General features: G+C 50.2%; 1 protein-coding gene across 1 annotated transcript in view; it reads right to left on the bottom strand.

The window, feature by feature from the left end:
• Positions 1 to 17,881, bottom strand: part of LOC144143398 (nose resistant to fluoxetine protein 6-like) — a 70,328-nt gene that overhangs the window by 30,846 nt on the left and 21,601 nt on the right. Inside the window, exon 9 of the mRNA XM_077675161.1 lies at positions 12,861 to 13,026. Coding sequence (XP_077531287.1) covers positions 12,861 to 13,026 — 166 coding nt within the window. The remainder of the gene's footprint in view (positions 1 to 12,860; positions 13,027 to 17,881) is intronic.

Here is a 17,881-nt window from a genome sequence, read left to right as displayed (position 1 = left end):
ATATTCCTTAGATGTGTATCGGCGTGTTTAGGTTAGTGTTGAAAAATATATCCCTTGCGCCATGGTTCATCATTACGTGATCCAGAGTCTTGTACCCCACAATTGTTCTAGTCACGTGGTTTACCCGCGACTCCTACTCGGACCTTGGGGTCACACTGTTTGCATCTGGAGAAATGTTGGGCCAAGAACTTCTGAAAGATTAGTGCTATGTGACTGGAACAGGGGGGTTCCGACAGTGATAGTGAGACCCCAACAGAGGTGGTGGAGTCTAGGAGAATCGTCACAAGGGAACCTGTCACAACCAACTCGTCATAGGTGAACTCGTCAAGTAGCACAAATCGTCAGAGGTCATCTCGCACTAGGGAAACTCGTAAGCTAGTACAGCTGGACAATTGCCCATCCCACCACAATTTACGTTTTTTGTTAATCATGCTCAAAAAAAAAATAAAGGATTTCGTATAATTTTCTACTTTCGCGTCAACACTCTTAGCCCCTCTTTTGATTCACCAACCTTACGTTTTCGTGGTGGCCTTGGAGGAACACGCCCGACCAGGCAGCGCATTTTGTTGGTTTTTTGTGTGCCTTGTTGAGGTATAATCGCACGGGCCATAGTATTGCTCGTTCTCATTTTTTTAATTTTTCCATTTTTACTTAGAGGTAATCGGGTCACGACGCTGTATTTTGAGTAGACCTTCATGATTTCTCCATTTTCGGTGTTTACTATTTTGATCTTACTGTTTTTATGCCTTATGATAAAAAGGCAAGAGCATGCACCCCTGCAGACATGCTGGGGTGCAACCAGAGGGAGATGAAAACGAACCAACCTGCAGTACGGTGACAATTTTGTACCTAACGTTTTTCTCGTTAGTTCATGCAAGGCAACGAGAACAGTAGTACAAGGCTTGGTAACCTCTTAGCAACTGAACTCAGATCCCATTAAGAATTAGGAATGCAGAAATCGGGAGAGACTTTTGCTAGCGTTCCAGTTAGGTTTTTGACATTGGACCCTCAAGCGCCAAGAAGTGCTTTACAACATACGCGGCGAAATAATTAGATTATGTGTCGGCACAAAAGCGGTTTATACAAAAAGGTACGAAGCATATCGAGGCATTTTAATCAATACGCCACAATGCCGTGATATGCTTCGGATCAGAGGGGATAGAGACACAAGGAGATTCGTTATGGCAGTACCAGTTGCGCAATGAACACAGCAAAAAATTCTGGTGACATATTTCGCGCATCACAAAAACAAACGAAAAAAACACGCAGGAAATAAAAGTCAACTAGAAGACAGACTATAAATGTTTTTAAATAGGCCTGCTGTGGAGACAAGATTTGCAAATTACATAGCGAGGAGGAAATTAAAAAAACGTATCGCAAATTCTGTTACTCGAAAAGGCCGAGAAAAACACTTTCGATAAAACGGCTTCGATAAAACATCCGTCGATAAAACGGCGTTCGATAAAACGGCGTTCGATAAAACGACTTCGATAAAACGGCGTTCGATAAAACGGCGTTCGATAAACTGTCCGGATCCCCCCTCCAAGATGTATATGACCAAAAATGACTCCGCGCGGGTACGCCGAACTTATTAGGTGATTCTGGTTGACCAGTTTCAACTATGCCTAGTCTTCATCTTGAGTCAGATTTCGCTACAAATTCCGTCAGGAGACGATAGACCCCTGCCGCCCTTGCCCCGTAAATCCTTCTCCGCTCCCCCCCCCCCCCCATTTCCTGCCTCTCCACTTCCCTATCGCTCCTCTCATGATGAATGTCACGGAGGTTTGTACAATTCAATTCAATGTTTTAACACTGGCACTGGCCGCGAAACGTCGGTTGGGAACTTTTGTTTCTGTGGTTTTTGTAACCGCACGAGCGGACAATTGTTTTAGTGTTTACTTTTATCTTGGCTGTCTTTGACAACGTTTTTAAAGTGTTGTTTTTTTTACTTGCTCTCGTGAAACTCATGCTAACATCTATTTTTAATTAAAGGCACTCGGCCACTCTCGGATAGGTACTTATAATTTGCATCAAGTACACCTTAGGTGTTCTTTGCACTGAATAACGGGGGTTTGTATGAGCCATCGAGCAGTTTTAGTAGGTTGGAACGGTTTTTCCTATACAGTAGCCGACCAATTTTTCGGACCTGGAGGGGAACGAAAAATAGTCCGAATAAAAAAGCAGTCCGAAAAACCCGCGAGTCGCAAAAAGCGACTTTATTTCATTTATGTAGGACTGAAGATGTCATGAATTGTTCCTCGTCATGAATTCCTCCTTCGTGTGAAAACATCTACTTGAATCTCTGCAAGCGTCACGTTTTCTTCGCAAACATTGCCATAGACATCAACGCCAAAACGTTGGCAATTCTTACAATTGTGGTTGCGGGCGGTCGCGAGTGCCTTCGTCGGAGTCAGAGTCGCTTTGCGGCAACGCAGTCACTTTGCGCACGACTCGTCGTCCGTTAACTCAGCGAACCACACTATGTCGCTGTCCACTGCAGCAACAAGGCCAAAGTTTGTTACCCTGTGTTACGAATAGGCCAGCGCCGCCGTACTTTCCCGCATCACTCCTCGGCTGTGCGGCGAAGCCACTGCGGGCGCCTTTCAGCCGTCAGGCGCCAGCATGTTCATTCAAGTTTCGACAAGCCGGGCCAGACGCCTCGCTTTCAACGCGCTTCAAACTTCGACAGTTGCCGGCCCGGCGGGGCACGTTTCAACGCGCTTCAAACTCCGGCGGTTGCCAGCGGCACGTCGAGACTTGTTCAAGGACACAGAGGCCCCGCGATCTCAGCGGAGTCCTCCTCTCTTCCCTCTCTCGGACTCAACGTGCGCCGAGGCTACCGACTGTCACGAACTCTGGAAAGAGCGTTGTGTGTGTCTGTGACGTTCGTAACGTGTTGCCGCTTGTTGGCGTTTTGACCGTTGAAGCTTCTGGGTATAAATAGAAGCCGTCCAAGCGCTGTAACTCATTCCTGTTTGAGCAGCGAATCCATACTGTCGCTCTGCTCGAGTCCTGTATTGTAACCTCGCCCGTCGGGGCATTGTCTTTTTTAAGTGCGATGCACTTTATAAGCGACCCCAAACCATCCACCGCCGGCGGCGGCGGCGTCCGCAGCCCTGCTCTCCCTAGCAACGGCGCAGAGCGGAGAGGAGCGTCGGTAGCAACGGCGCAGTGACGTCACTCACCACGTGACGCCACGCCCTCACCGCTCCCTCGCGGCGCGGCGGTGTGCGCCGCGCGCATCCCTCTCCTCACCCGCGCCGTGACGTCACGCACCACCTCCTCTCCCGGCAGCTCCCGTGCGCCGCTGCGCGCGTCTCCCTCCCCCTTCGCTCGCTCCTCCTCTCTCCTCGCTGGCTGCAGCTGCGCGCGCACCCCTCTCTCTCGCGCGCCCGCCTTCTCTCTCAGCCACCTGGCTCGGCGCGCTCAGCGCGGCGTACCCCCCTTTATATGCAGCGATAAACCGCCAGACCTCCGTGGGTCGGCTCGCGCGCGCTCTCTCGCTACAGTCTCCTGCTCGCTCTGCTCCAGTTTAGACCGTTCGCTGGCTGGGCGCCTCTCAAGGCGATGTCAGAATTACTACGCCGTGTACTCTCGGCGCAAGAAATGCATTCGCACTTCCTCACGATTCCCTTCGGGGAGGTGGGGGCAATTTTTTTGGCTTCGGCTCTCCTCTCGCTATGAAGTAAACAGTTACGTTAGCCTACGGCTTTTGGACTTCTTCACGGCTGCAACAGCGGCTGGCCGCTGGCATCATACACGCTACCCCTCGTATGTCGGAGGCCACGGAGCTCGGATCGGGTGCCCCCCGCCCGGTCCCAACAACTGCTGGCAGCGGTGGGATGGCAACTTCGTAACACCTGAAGCCAGCGGTGTGAGACCCAATACCACGGACGTCAAGGCGGCTTCGGACTTCGCAGAATTCACGGCGGTCAAGGGTGAGTGCGGGACTTTTCTTCACTGAGTTTTACCAGGCTTCTGAGGATAGCTGGTAGAGCGTGTGTTTTTGCCGCGTGGGTTATTTGCGCAAAACATTTTGGAGCAGTGAGAAAGCAGTACTCTAGACCGGCCATGAATTTCAAGGCGTTGAAAAAACCGCAGTTGTTGGAGCTTGCAAAAGAGTTGCGCTTGGATGTTACGGACGCGCTGAGAAAGCCAGAGCTGATACAGGCTATACTCGCTGTTGGGGCTGACGATGACGAGCTGCCTGAGTGCATTGAGACGATCAATGGCAGGGAGACCGCTAAACGTCAGGCTGCAGAGGCAGAGGCTGTGCGCCAGCGTGAGGAACGCGAGGAAAGAAAGCGAGAACAGGAGATCGAGAGGCAGAAAGAGGAACGCGAGGATAGAAGGCGAGAACAGGAGCGACAGCATGAGCTGGAAATGAAGCGTCTAGACGTCGAGGCGTCTCGACCTAGGCGTGAGAGTGACAGCAGCGCGCCAAGCGTGCAGTCTGCGGCGACTGAGCGACCTACGTTGCGAATGTGTGACCTAAAGCGACCCTACAAGGTTGGAGAAGACATCGGTCTTTTTTTGCTCAACTTCGAGCGTACGTGTGAGAGGGCCCAGTTTAGCCGAGACTCATGGCCGCAAAAGCTGCTGCTTACACTTTTGCCAGGTGAGGCATCCGACGTGATGGCCCGCTTGCCAAAGGAGGAGGCGGAGGACTACGAAAAAGTCAAGTCGAGCCTCCTGCGTAAGTACAGGCTGTCAGCAGAGGCGTTTCGCCAGAAATTCCGTGAAGCCGAGAAAGCTAAGGGCGAGTCGTACTCGGAGTTCGCCTATAAGCTGAGGGCAAACATGGAAGAGTGGCTCAAAGAGGCAAAGGCTTTCGGAGAGCACGACAAGGTAGTTGAGTGCTTCGGTCTTGACCAGTTTTACCGCCGTCTACCAGAAAACCTGAGACTCTGGGTGCAAGATAGGCCAGGGGTAAATACTGTGGATCAGGCAGCTCAGCTAGCCGACGAGTTCGTCGCACGACGAGGTGCGCAGGGGCCGAAGGACGGCCAAAAAGAGTTCAGGCCGAGGTCTGATAAGTCAGGGCCGAAAGGCAGAGCTCCCCAGGAAGACGGTGGAGCAAGGGAAATCGTTGTCGTGGATAGAGAAACTGGCCACGATAACGAAAAGAGAGCAGCAGACGCTGAGGAGCAGCGCAGAAAGAAAGCTTTTGAAGCGCGCAGACAGGCTGCGTGTTACAACTGCGGCGAGACGGGACATTTCGCTGCCAGTTGTAAGAAAGGAAAACTCGTCTTTCACGTACTAGATCAGCGTGAGGACAGCAGGCAGTTTCTGAAGCCTTACGTACGTGAGCTTGTCGTCAACGGTAAACCGTGCCGAGTTCTTCGCGACTCCGCGGCGACGGTAGACATGGTCCACCCTTCGTATGTTGAACCGGATCAGCTAACGGGGCAGTGTGTTTGGGTGAAGCCAGCCGTAGGAGCACGAAACGTGCGCCTGCCGATTGCTAAGGTCAGCATCGCAGGTCCGTTTGGTGAACTTGTGACGCAGGCAGCAGTATCCCCTCAACTTCTTCCGGAGTACAAGTACCTATTCTCGAACAGGTCGGATCAGCTGTTAAGCGACAAGGGGTACAATTTCGAGAATCTGCCGAGTAAAGAACCAGCTGGGCTCGCTGCGAAGTGCTAGTATTAACTCTATGGAAGTGCTAATGTAACGTTAGTGTCGCCACCTCTGTGAGGAATGGCGAAACTCAGACAGACAGCGATGATTGGGCATTTCCGGAGGCTCACGACAGAGGGCAGCGTAAGTACACTGTGTGTAAGCAGTGTAAGGCCCCTACCTACTGTGAGCAGAGATGTTTCGTCACCATGTTCGAAGTGTTCGAATTCGCGGGAGGTCTTGAGAGCGGCTACCGGTCTGAACATGAAAATTTCGCGAGATAGCGAGGTTTCGCTGGAGTGCGTAAACCATGAGGCTACCGAAAGGCAACACGAGTCCGCTGAAACGGAGGTTGTTCCTTCGGACGGTAATGCAGAAACGAGCGACGTGGTGGGAAAGCCTGCAGTCGAAGCAGCCAACGGTTTGCAGGGTTCAGTTGGGAGTCATGACGATCTCGCCACTGAGCAAGCCGATTCCGTCCTGCCACCAGCTCAGGTAACCAACCTCGAGCAACGGCCAGCCGAGCTCGTAGAGATTCAGGTGTCACGGGCGGCTGAGCCGTCTTTTGAGACAGGGCACCCTGGTTGTAGTGTAGTTCTGGCAGTGAGGAAGGAGAACGGGAACACGCTTCGGTCTTCGCGTGCCGAGGCTGTCACTGAAAGCGCGAGGGACGACGAGGTAGTTACTGTTGGGAACTACAAGGTGTCTAAAGAGCTCGTCGTGCCCGTTTCACTCCCAGCTGATGCTCCCGATGATAGGCCAACATCGGCTGAGCTATTGAGGTTCCGGTGTCGCCTGTGGCTGAGCCGAAGTCGCGCACCGACCAGCCTAGAGGAGAGAACGCAAACGCGTTCCGATATTCGCTTGCCGAACGCGTTCGTAAAAAGGCGAGCAACGAGGAGATAGCAAAAACTTTCGCGGGTACTTGCGGCGCGTGTTTGAGTGCGGGCACGCCGAGGGGAAAAGCCGTTAGCTCGCATCGCGCCAAGGCAGCCAAGGGAACGCCGCCTCCAAGGAGTGCACGCCTAACGTATGAACGGTGGAAAATCCCGCTCGCTCCTCCGCGCGCTCGACTGTTCTCGAAGGGACCGGCCAGTGTCCTCTCACGCGGTCGCAGTCGCTTTCAGAGAGCAGCCACACCTAAAGTGCGGTACAAAAAGGGAAAAGCTCGGGCCAATGACGAGAGCTCAAATCGCAGTCCTCAGCGCGAGAAGTGGCCTGTAGACGCCTGACTTTCTCTATTGCGTTGTTTTTCCTGAAGCAGGTTTCGCCCTTTACGATTACGTTTCTTTTTGTGGGACATTTCCAATCACGTGAAATGTCCCCTTTCAAGTTTGTGCACTTGCCTAAAGTACTGCTGGGCTAAAATTTAACTAGTGTAGTTAGCTATTAGCGTATTTTATCGCAACTAAAAGCCTGGTAGATCTTCAGTGTGGATTTGTCTTCGCACTTGCCGGCGATGCGGTTTTGTCTTCCTGTGTTGTTCTGTTGCTTGCCTGACCAAGCCAGCGACGTTCTTGGGGAGCCACTACTCGTCCAGTGACTGGCCCTGTGAAGCTCCAGCACGGTGTCGTGCAGCCCAGGCCTGGAGTCGAGCGTCTGCCTAGCACTTCACTTCGAAAGCATCCCTCCGGACAACGGTTGAAGACCCTTATCCATCGGGATCTCGGACCCCCGGCGGAGAAGCTGTTACGAATCGACCAGCGCCGCCATACTTTCCCGCATCACTCCTCGGCGGTGCGGCGAAGCCACTGCGGGCGCCTTTCAGCCATCAGGCGCCAGCATGTTCATTCAAGTTTCGACAAGCCGGGCCAGACGCCTCGCTTTCAACGCGCTTCAAACTTCGACGGTTGCCGGCCCGGCGGGGCACGTTTCAACGCGCTTCAAACTCCGGCGGTTGCCAGCGGCACGTCGAGACTTGTTCAAGGACACAGAGGCCCCGCGATCTCAGCGGAGTCCTCCTCTCTCCCCTCTCTCGTGCGCCGAGGCTACCGACTGTCACGAACTCTGGAAAGAGCGTTGTGTGTGTCTGTGACGTTCGTGGCGTGTGGCCGCTTGTTGGCGTTTTGACCGTTGACGCTTCTGGGTATAAATAGAAGCCGCCCAAGCGCTGCAACTCATTCCTGTTTGAGCAGCGAATCCATACTGTCGCTCTGCTCGAGTCCTGTATTTTAACCTCGCCCGTCGGGGCATTCTTTTTTTTGGCTTCGGCTCACCTCTCGCTATGAAGTAAACAGTTACGTTAGCCTACGGCTTTTGGACTTCTTCACGGCTGCAACAGCGGCTGGGCGCTCGCATCATGCACGCTACCACTCGTATGTCGGAGGCCATGGAGCTCGGATCGGGTGCCCCCGCCCTGTCACAACACCCGGCGGGAGTGAAGCCGACCACCATCCCTTCCGCAGCTAGCCGGGTGGCTTAGAATTCAAAATGACGTCGTCCTGGGGCGGTATTCTCGTGGTTTGTCCCTTTTGTGTCCCTTTCAAAAATGTCCTTTTTGAGCGAGCCCTGATTGGCTAAAAGCAAACAACTGGATGTGACGTAACGCAAGCGCGGCGGACCTACTGCGTTTGACCGCGGCTTCTTCGAACAGGCGATTTGAATTTCAAACAGACGGTTTTTGGAAACAGCAGTGAATGCGCCGATTATCGCCGTGTTGTTGGCTCGCCGGCGGAACAACCGGTCGAGAAGCAATGTAGACGCGTTCGATATGCCCCGAGAAGCATTCCGCCAGCATTTCCGCCTCTCAAAGAGGACCGTGCGGTGGCTGTGCTACGAGCTCCGGGACAAACTTGGTCGGCGGACGCGCGGGTTCAGCGTCGAGGACCAAGTGTTATGCGCCCTTCGTTTCGTCGCTACCGGTGGCTTTCAGTCAGCGGCCGGTAACGAAGAAACGCTATCGCTGTCGCAGCCCTCCGTGAGCCTGTGCATCATACGCCGCCACCATACAGTGAAATAAGGGATCGCCTGCGAGCTAGCTAACGGTCAGTACGTGCAATGGGATAAACGATCGTCTGCGAGCTTGATAGCTATCGAGCAGACGAACAAAATTGCACAAGCACTCGGCGTGACATTTATAACTTTGTATTGGTACTTTACGAACACACATACCAGCTTAACGTTCGTAGACTTCGCGCGCAACAGGTACGTCGTTAAGAAACGAAAATCCTCCCCTCTTACACATTTTTTTCACTCGTAGAGCACCACAAAAATGTCAACGACGTAAATCACCATTCCAGGTCCTTGGAATAGCCCGCGTCGGCATGCCACAAGTGCGTCGATGCCAAAATACGTAACTGGACGGTTATCTTGATACACGGGCATTGTCACCGACCTCAAAACTGAGTCCAACCGCGAAAAACTGAGTAGCCACAGCATTGTTTACACTTCACTGTCACAAGGAAACAGCTGGCTGCAGCTGTCATCTGTGGACGCATAGAGTTTCATACTAATATATACTAGAGGGAAATCTGGCACTGCATTCGCGGGCTGCCATGGGCGGCGCCATTGCAGCTAGCGACGTTCCTCGCCTCCTTGGCTTGGTAAGCCACGTGGCTTCTATTTCGTCTTGAAGCCAAAATCAATAAAAACTGGTAACATTATTTTTTTGTTCATTTTGCATGAAGCTTCTAAATATTCCCTGACGAATGCATCTTTCTGGAGCTTTAATTTTATAATGATAAAACAAATTCGATTAATCTTCTGCAGTAATATTGTTGCATTTTTGCAGCCAGAGGCGACTTTCCAGCCTGTTCGTGAGCCATGCCAAGGACAAGTGGAACGTGCCTGCCCGGTACATGACGGCAAGCTCTCTTAAGCGCGGCTCCCCTAGACGGTGGCGCCAGATTTCCTTGTAGTGTATATTAGTATGAAACTCTATGTGTGGACGTTCCTCCCCTTGCGGTGGAAACGTTCAATGTCGTAACAAAAAAAAATTCATCGCATTTAGTTTTTCAAAATACGTTCACATAAACACATAAAAGATACTCTGATACGGTTTTAGTTCTTTAAAATGCGTTTGCAAGAACAGTTACGGTATTTGAATCAAAGGCCCACTGCTTAACCGGAAGTACGTCACGATGAAAGGGACTCAAAAGGGACGTTTTCTAAAGGGTCAGTTACGAGAATACCGCCCCAGCTCTGTCGCGGAAAATGTGGCCTAGAAAATCGAACGTATAGCTTTATTTTGTCCGAAATGTCCGTTGTTCGTATACATTTTTTCAATTGGAGAACTGGCGGTTCCTTGGGTAACTCCAAAATACCCAGCAAGTCCTAATTGAGTACTTCGAGTTCAAGTATTGAATACTTCGAGTTCAAGTATTCTTTCAGTTGATTTTTGGCCGGGCAGTTGATTCGAACAGACGCACCAAATTTTTTTCTGTTGTGTAGCCAAAGCAACACCGCCGTCTTTGAAAAGAAAACGCACGCTGCTAATACAGTGGTCGGCGTCCTTGCCGCGCCTTTAATCTCTCCGATCAGTACACCGGCTGGCGTGCGACCATCTACGACAACGCACGAAGCCCTACAATTTATTGTTGAGTCGGAATTGCATGTCCAGAAAAGACCTGAAGGACTGCGATAGCGCAGAGCTAGGCATTCCATCGTGGGAACAAGCGCTAAAACGAGTTATCAACTCAAGTGCGATAATTAAAAGGCGGGATCATGCCTGCTAAACGAATTTCAAGCGTCACACAATCTCTTCGAGACCTGTTGGCAAGAAAGCTCTAGAGTGCATTTAATGCACGGAGCAAGGATGCAAAATTGGTTTACTTTGCCTTTCACTAGCGTTTAGAACTAAAAGCTTTACTGGAGCAGCGAAGTGATTTGGGGCAGCGCATCAGGCTTCCGACTGCGTGGCGCATAGGATGCGTCACTATCACGTGGGTGCCCGTTGACTGATCCAATATCTCCGTGGTAAGACAAGGCTATTGTCTTGCGTCCTCTCCCTTAGCACGAAATGATCGCCCGAAGAGAAACTCCGGGGATACGTAAGGGCTTCTTGTGAACTGTAAATGCGGAAGCATTAGTGTCCAATCGAACTCACTAGGGACGACTGGGCGCCGAACGGATATGCCGGTATTGTAGGAGCCGCCATTTTCATCGGCATCGGGAGAAACAGAGGCCGCCGCAGCGCCGCAGGGAGTGCGGCGGTGCGCCAACCAGAGCGCTCTGAATCTATGGTGAGTCCTGCGCCTGCGAGGTGAGGCCAGCGCGCCCATTGTTCCCCCTCCTCCCTCCGCTGCACCGGCACCAGTTCAGCTGGCCCCTCAGCAACGATGACACTGTTGTTATAGGGCCGCATGACACGTCGCCGCCAAAGGGGAGGTTACGCCGGCATATGCCCGCATAACAACCACTAGGACTCCTTGTGGCCCCGTGTCCCTCATGTTCAAATTACCTTTAATGTCCTATCATGCGTAAAGTCAGCACAAAGGAGGGGTTCGTAGACTTAGTTCGTACCCAATCCCTGCTACGGTACCTCTGCTACAGACTCCACGCTTTTCTCTCAGTGGGGAATTTGAGGCTTTGGCACGGAGGGCGCAAAGCTGTGGAGTGAGCAAGTGCCCCTCCACTGGTGTTTTCTTGAAACTTACCGCTAACAGCTGCAGCTCACCAATTTTTTTCATGTTGACAACTGCAAAATACGCCGTCAGAAAACTAGGATCCCGTTCAATTCTGGTGTTATGGCCGGCATTGTTATTGTTCCGGTGTTAACGTTGCTCCCTCACTTTACTGTCTAGGTGCTGAGCGCGACGCCAGCAACCGGCAAGAATCGAGCAGACGCGGCATGGCTCCGATTTCGGAAGCATGGTAAGAGAGCTTCAAGTTTCAGAAATATCAAACAAAATTATCATTAAATAGGGGGACACTTGAATGAGTTAGTAATCAACAAAAGTCTCTGCATAGAGGATAGAAACTGCTGCTGCCAGCCAAAGTTTCATAAACTCCCACTAATCGGCAAAGGCAATCGCAAATTAATGAATAGTAAGAACACCCCTTAACTGCACTGAAAGGCACCATCTGTGTCACACACCCTGTCCATTGACGAGGCATTATACCTCGCACGGGATATGCATCTCAATGCGGTATTTGCATGGTATAAAGCTCCGCACGAACCCGGTGAATATAATAGAAACAGCGCGTATTTTGCTGGTATCTGGTACTAGAATTGCTTTCGTTTCATTGCCGGCACAAGACTGGAGAAAAACCCCAATGCGGCAATACATTCTCTCTTTTCATAACGAGAGGCATAGGTGCGTTAAGCTTTTCACCTTTCTTAAGTAGTGGATTTACTCGATTCTAAGCACCACATTTTTTTCCACGATGGCGATGGTCAAAATGAGGGGGGGGGGGGTGCTAGATTAGAAAAATATAAAAAGACCCCCCCGTACACACGCACACATATACACACACTTTTCGCGGCGGTATCAAGATGAGACATCCACAAGAAATGCTTTATACAGCACACAGTTTAAAAATAAGCACGGACAGTCAATCAACTGATCATGTCTGATTTTCAGCCACTCTCACTACCGCTCGAGTTTGTCGTAAGGTTTGAGCTGCTGCTCTGACAGCAGGTCGTTTTCTGTCCCCTCGAAGTGGTTTGAAATTCAACATTTGTTAAAATATGCGGCCACAACGTCAACTTAGACCCGCTTCCACGCGTCTGAATGCAGCTTGACGGTTTACGGGGAAGCTTTTTGCAACTTTCTCGTCGTGCTGTGTTTTCTGTTGTGTCGTGTTGGAACGCAGCAACACGAGACAGAGCCGACCAACCTCAGCGGGCGGGAGAGCACGCGCGCCCCCTCTAACCTGGCCGCGCACGAAAAGCCAGCGAAGGCGCCGCTCTGACAGATCTGGCTAATGAGCAGGGCGAGCAAGCGCTGTTGCCGGTTTGGGCAACACGCACTTTCTCGTAGAAAAGGGGGTGCTGAGATTGGCATGCAAACTTTTTTACTGATTTTTTTTTCTGAAAGTAGGGGAGAATGCTTAGAATCGGGGGATACTTAAAATCACGAAAATAAGATAAGCCTCGCGGGTCTTAATTTTGAAGAAAGGTTTAGAAGTGCATCAGACTATTATTGCTTCGGCTAGATCAGATTGTTGTCGAGATGAGCATAGTGCATTGGCTAGCGTATTGCAGCACCTGTGCAGCGATCATTTTAAAGGAAAACCATTCATGACTGATGCATCTCATTCTAATTCCCTACTTCTTTGGGGCCTTCCTTCGTTGCGCTCACCGTTCGGGGCCGAGGGATGAAGTCGTTGACGTGAATCACCAGCGACCACCAATTGGAATAGCAGCCACTTAGCTGCTCCGGTAGGAGCTCCCAGTCCGATGGGCCGTCGGCAAGTAGGGGAACGATGAAAGCCATGAGTACAACCACGAGCACGGGAAAAGTCAGCCTGGAAGAGAAAACGCTCGATAAGCGCCGTCCACCTGCCTGACTGATTTGCTCCGCATTTGTTTCCGTGTATGTGTAGAGGTCTATCTATCCTTGTTATTACTGCGTTAGCAAGTGATGATGTATGACGGCTAAAATTTTCTCTGTTGATCCAGGCACACGGAGCGAAGGAAGAACAGAGAACGAAAGAACGCATGGGGAATGGGTACATCGAGCCGAGCCGGAGGTGGCTCTCGAGCTTGTGTTTGAGATCTTGGCACTGTTTCAAAGCGTTGATGCGTAGTGTGAGATGGAACGTGGAGCGACTTCAGGGCCGAGTAAGAGGCAAACAAAAAAAAACCCGGAATGTGATCGATGGCGAGAGAATGCCGAAACTTCTGGACAGCGGAAAGAGCGGCAAGCATCCAATGTCACCACTAAGAGCGCAAATGGGACCACAGAGACTGCGGCACACCGCAAAGCTATCTTGGCACAGTATGTGGATTCGGCTTGTGGACGGCGTCCGACCCACGTCGAGTTGCGGGCTTCTAAAACGGGAGCTATAGTCTTTCGCGTGGGGACGATCCCGAAGTTCGCGAGGCAGACGCAGCTCTGAGGGCAGTGAGGCTAAGCCATTACTAGGAATCATTCAGTACCTCTTTTATATACGGTGTTACGACAATAAATGAGTTAAATATTTTTCTACTCATCTCTCACACCTACGTCGACATTCCCCCAGACATTCGAGACCAACTGGTAATTCACCCCCTCTCTAAACACATGCACCCGATTCATAACGAGGAAAGGCGCCGAGCGAGGGCGCAGGCTTTTCACAAACAACACTCCTCCAACCCACAAGCTGTCTACGTGGATGCTTGAGAATACCCAGGACACGAAGCCATGGCGGCGGTCGTAGTTAATTCCTCCCACGGAACACTAGCCGCCCTCTCCTTCCCTATCCAATTTCATGTCCAACCAATAATCTCCAACCATTAACCTCCATATCCAACCATTAACCTCTATAATAAGCGACTCCAAATCTGCCATTACCAATTACTCCAACTGGCGAGTTGACCCCAGAAGTTTGCGCCTACTCCTGCAGGCACACCAATTCCCAAAACAAAAAATATACATCGTTTTAGCACCGGACCACTCCGACCTCACTGGAAATGAATCGGCACGCGAGATTTCTCGAGAACTGGTCATCCGAGAGACCGGTGACGCTGCAGATCTCCTCAATGGTTCTCACATAGGAGAGAACCACCTCTTACCTACCTATCCGTACTCGATCACTACCGACTGTCCAGAGCTCGCTTCCCACCACACGACCGCTCCCTCTCCCGCCGCCACGCTGTAGTATGGCGCCAACTTCCAACATCCACATTTCCAACCCCTGCCCTCCTATCACTCTACTAGCCCGAGCTGCACTCTAAGCAATGCTGTTTTTGCCATCAATACGCAGACCTACCACATATGATTTGGTCCCTCGAAGAAAACCTCCTACAAACTCTTAAAAAGCACCCCATTTTATGCCAAATTAGGAATGCGGAGCAGTGGGAGGCCGCGGTGCTCAGCAGATTCTCTGACCCAGGCCTCATAAGCCCAGGTGGCCGAAGGCGCCGCAGAGTTTTATATGAATCCTGTCGTCGCCGGAAGGACACTGAAGTCGACCTGAAAAATGTACCACCTGTGGCAACAATAAAGTTATATCTGATCTGATCTGAGCTAACCGCTTCTCCGTTAGCGCAAAAACAAAAAGTCGCATTTTGACGTCTATTTCGCTCAACACCCAGAACGGCGACGGAACTTACATGCTTACTACGAAAACTAATGAAAACAATTTATTGCATACGTAAAAGCCGGCTGCTGTCTAAAACCTTGGGACCACTTCAAACGGCGACGCCACCTGAGTGGCGCCGCCGCAACAAACCAGCGATTTTTCTTCTGCCGCCAAATTTGGCTTCTTCCTTCCTGGAAGGTTTGTGCGTTTTGTTAGAAATTCCACAAGTGGCGGCGGCGTTACGAAGTTGTACGGACGTCTGAAATGGCCGCCAGCTGTCCCATTGGGAAAGTGATGTTTATTTATTTACGTATTAAGACGGTAAGTGCCGTCGACAATTTGGTTTAAACAAAACAGACTAAAAATCCGACCTCCATGTAAAGTTTTCGCCTGTACGCAGAAGCCGTTTCCCAAGAAAAATAATTTAATGGCCCTCATTTATCGTCGTAGCATCCTACATAAATATGCTGGTCCCTGTGCGAGGTCTATCCTCATAACAAGGTCTGTGGGTCTACCTTCTGAATTCAAACGTACAAACGAACAATGCGTGACACTTGCCTTCAGGGCACTGGGCTTTTCTCGGCTACACGTGCGCTCGGTGTCCATGTAAACTTACATCGAAGTACTTAGCTTGAGACCGAAAGAGACGCATACTACCTTCCTGCCGAACTATTCAACCATTTGCCCTCTGCTGGGTCGCACAAGAAATGTGTCCTGTGGGTCATGTTTTGCGGTCAAACATAGCATTGATATTGGCCTTGATAATTGGGCCACTACTTCTGGAGCACTCGCTGCCGCTCTGCCGAAGCAGGAAAGAATACCCCTCTGGAGTTCTCTTTCGCTATCGCTCGAAACCGTAATAAATCTGCTAGTAGTCTAATCATCTCGCTTTGTGAAAACATTCCTTTGAAGTGCTGCAAAGGGTTCGTTGTCAAACTAAAATATCATTCGAAAGTCGGTCTTTACGAGAAAAACAAGGCAATGGGTACCATGTAGCAAATGTTTCTTTGTTTCAGCTTACTCGGGTATCGGATAATGATTTTAGCTCATTGCCTGCTGAAATTACTTTTATCGTTGCTGTTTGGATGGTGCATGACGAAATCCCAGGAGAATTCACACCATAAGCGGGTTAATTGGGAGCAGTTAACACCGCATGTTGTTGTGCGCCCCCAACTACCCTAACTCATCTTGGACCAAGTTGGGAAAGTCAGAGGTGAGACAAGGAAGTGCTGTCGACTCTGGTTAATACGAACTCACTTGAGCCAATCCTTATGTAAAACGAGCCGATGGACGTAGCTCCCAAGGTTTTCCACTGAAATTATTTTAAAAATAAAGGTCCCTTAGCATCAATGGTTGCCCTGTTCGGCATTTTATATTAAAAAAATATTGCTGTACTTCAGAATACTTGCACCCTTTCAAATTGACAGTCGCTTACTGTATCGATGATCGTGCAGCGCTGGCAACCGACTTGAGAGGGTTGGCTGGATGAATTTATGAAAGGTAAAATTACTGTATTATTTTATCCTATAATCCTGTTCAACTAGATATTCCCTGACAAAGCGGTCTTAAAGACGAAAGGCAACTGGTTTCGCAACTGTCATTGTGCATTCATGTCGCTTGACATTTACAGTGATTTTAAAACAGTTACAACTGCGATGGTTACAGGGAAACTTTGAGCAGATATTGTTAACGCCATATACAGTCAAACCCGGTTATAGCGAACTGCAATATGCGCCATGATTAGTTCGATACATCGAGTAGCTCGAAATAGCCGAACCCGCCTACAACGAGTTTTTTGCTACGAGTTCCCAGTACGCGGGACCCCATCAACCCCACCCCTTCTTCCTGCCATCGCCGCATGCAGAAACGAACACAATAAAGTATGTCATTACCATACACAAAACTATCTATTTATTGCAAGCAATAAAGCTACTTTCCGCTGTAACTACCTACTTTCCCAAAAAGCGGTGATTCTTGTTTTCACTTTTGTTTTGGCGGCGTCAACTAGCACAGCATTCTGTAAATGAGACATCATTTGCATCAGTTGCAGTCTGTGTCCTTCAATATCGAAGCAATATTGGTGGAGCACATTGACTGCCGAAAGCGCTTCATTAAGCATCGGACGGCTTTCACTGGCGACATCCTCGGTGCCTCCAGCAGCGTCCGAGGGCGTCCGAGGGGCTCACAGTGAAGGAAACGTCGTCGTCGACACTCGGGCAATCCTTGAGGGCACTCCTTTCAGCACAACATCGGGAACGTTGACGAGCTCTGCTAACAGTTCATCGATGCAATGGGTACGGACTCCCTGACTGGGAGGGTTTAATCGTGAGTCAGGCGCGTCGTTAACAGTTACGGAAAGTGCCGGAAGTCACGTCGCTTCATGGGAGGCTCAACATCTCCATCGCGGCCAATCAACATCGTAATCGCCGCTCCGAGACTATGCATTTTGGCGGCAATTGTAGGCGCGCCGAGTTCGATATATCAGCTGTGAACTTCGTTATAAGAAATATGTTTCACGTGCATTTCCGTAACTTATCTTTTTTGTTCGATATATAGCATAATGTTCTCTATCCGGGTTCGTTATAATCTGGTTTGACTGTAGAACTATCCAGTAATTAGATAATGAAGTATAACAGGACGAATGACAACCCCGATGGTCTATCTGTAGAGTTTAGGGCGAAGAGAGCAACAGAAAGAGATATTATTTTGCCCAACCCCACGCATAAAATTCCTATGTGGCATTCGTTCACAGTGTGAGTGATTTAACCTCATTTATTGAAAACAGCAAATTAGGCCAACCCAGCAAAATTTCCTTCACAGTTCCGCTTAGCCGATGTGATTTCTTCAGTGCCGCTTTCCCTCCACCTTTTCTGGAGTTTATGATTATGGGATACGCTCGCTTATATACAGTCTATCGTGATGAGATTGTGCACTATCTATAAACATAAATTATCAGCTTGGTCAGCCACTGTGAGGAAGGTGCACAATACTGTGGGACTTAATTAGCATTCATTTTTACTGATTCTATTTTAGAAAAATGAACCCGTGGTGTGCTCATTCAGGTCATTAACTGCAATGTCGGGCTTCGCAGATCAAC

Source organism: Haemaphysalis longicornis, unplaced genomic scaffold (genome assembly GCF_048455015.1).
Source record: "Haemaphysalis longicornis isolate Haplotype H1 unplaced genomic scaffold, Haemaphysalis longicornis Haplotype H1 scaffold_1, whole genome shotgun sequence".
NCBI lineage: Eukaryota > Metazoa > Arthropoda > Arachnida > Ixodida > Ixodidae > Haemaphysalis > Haemaphysalis longicornis.
This window is presented reverse-complemented; position numbering and strand designations above follow the sequence as displayed.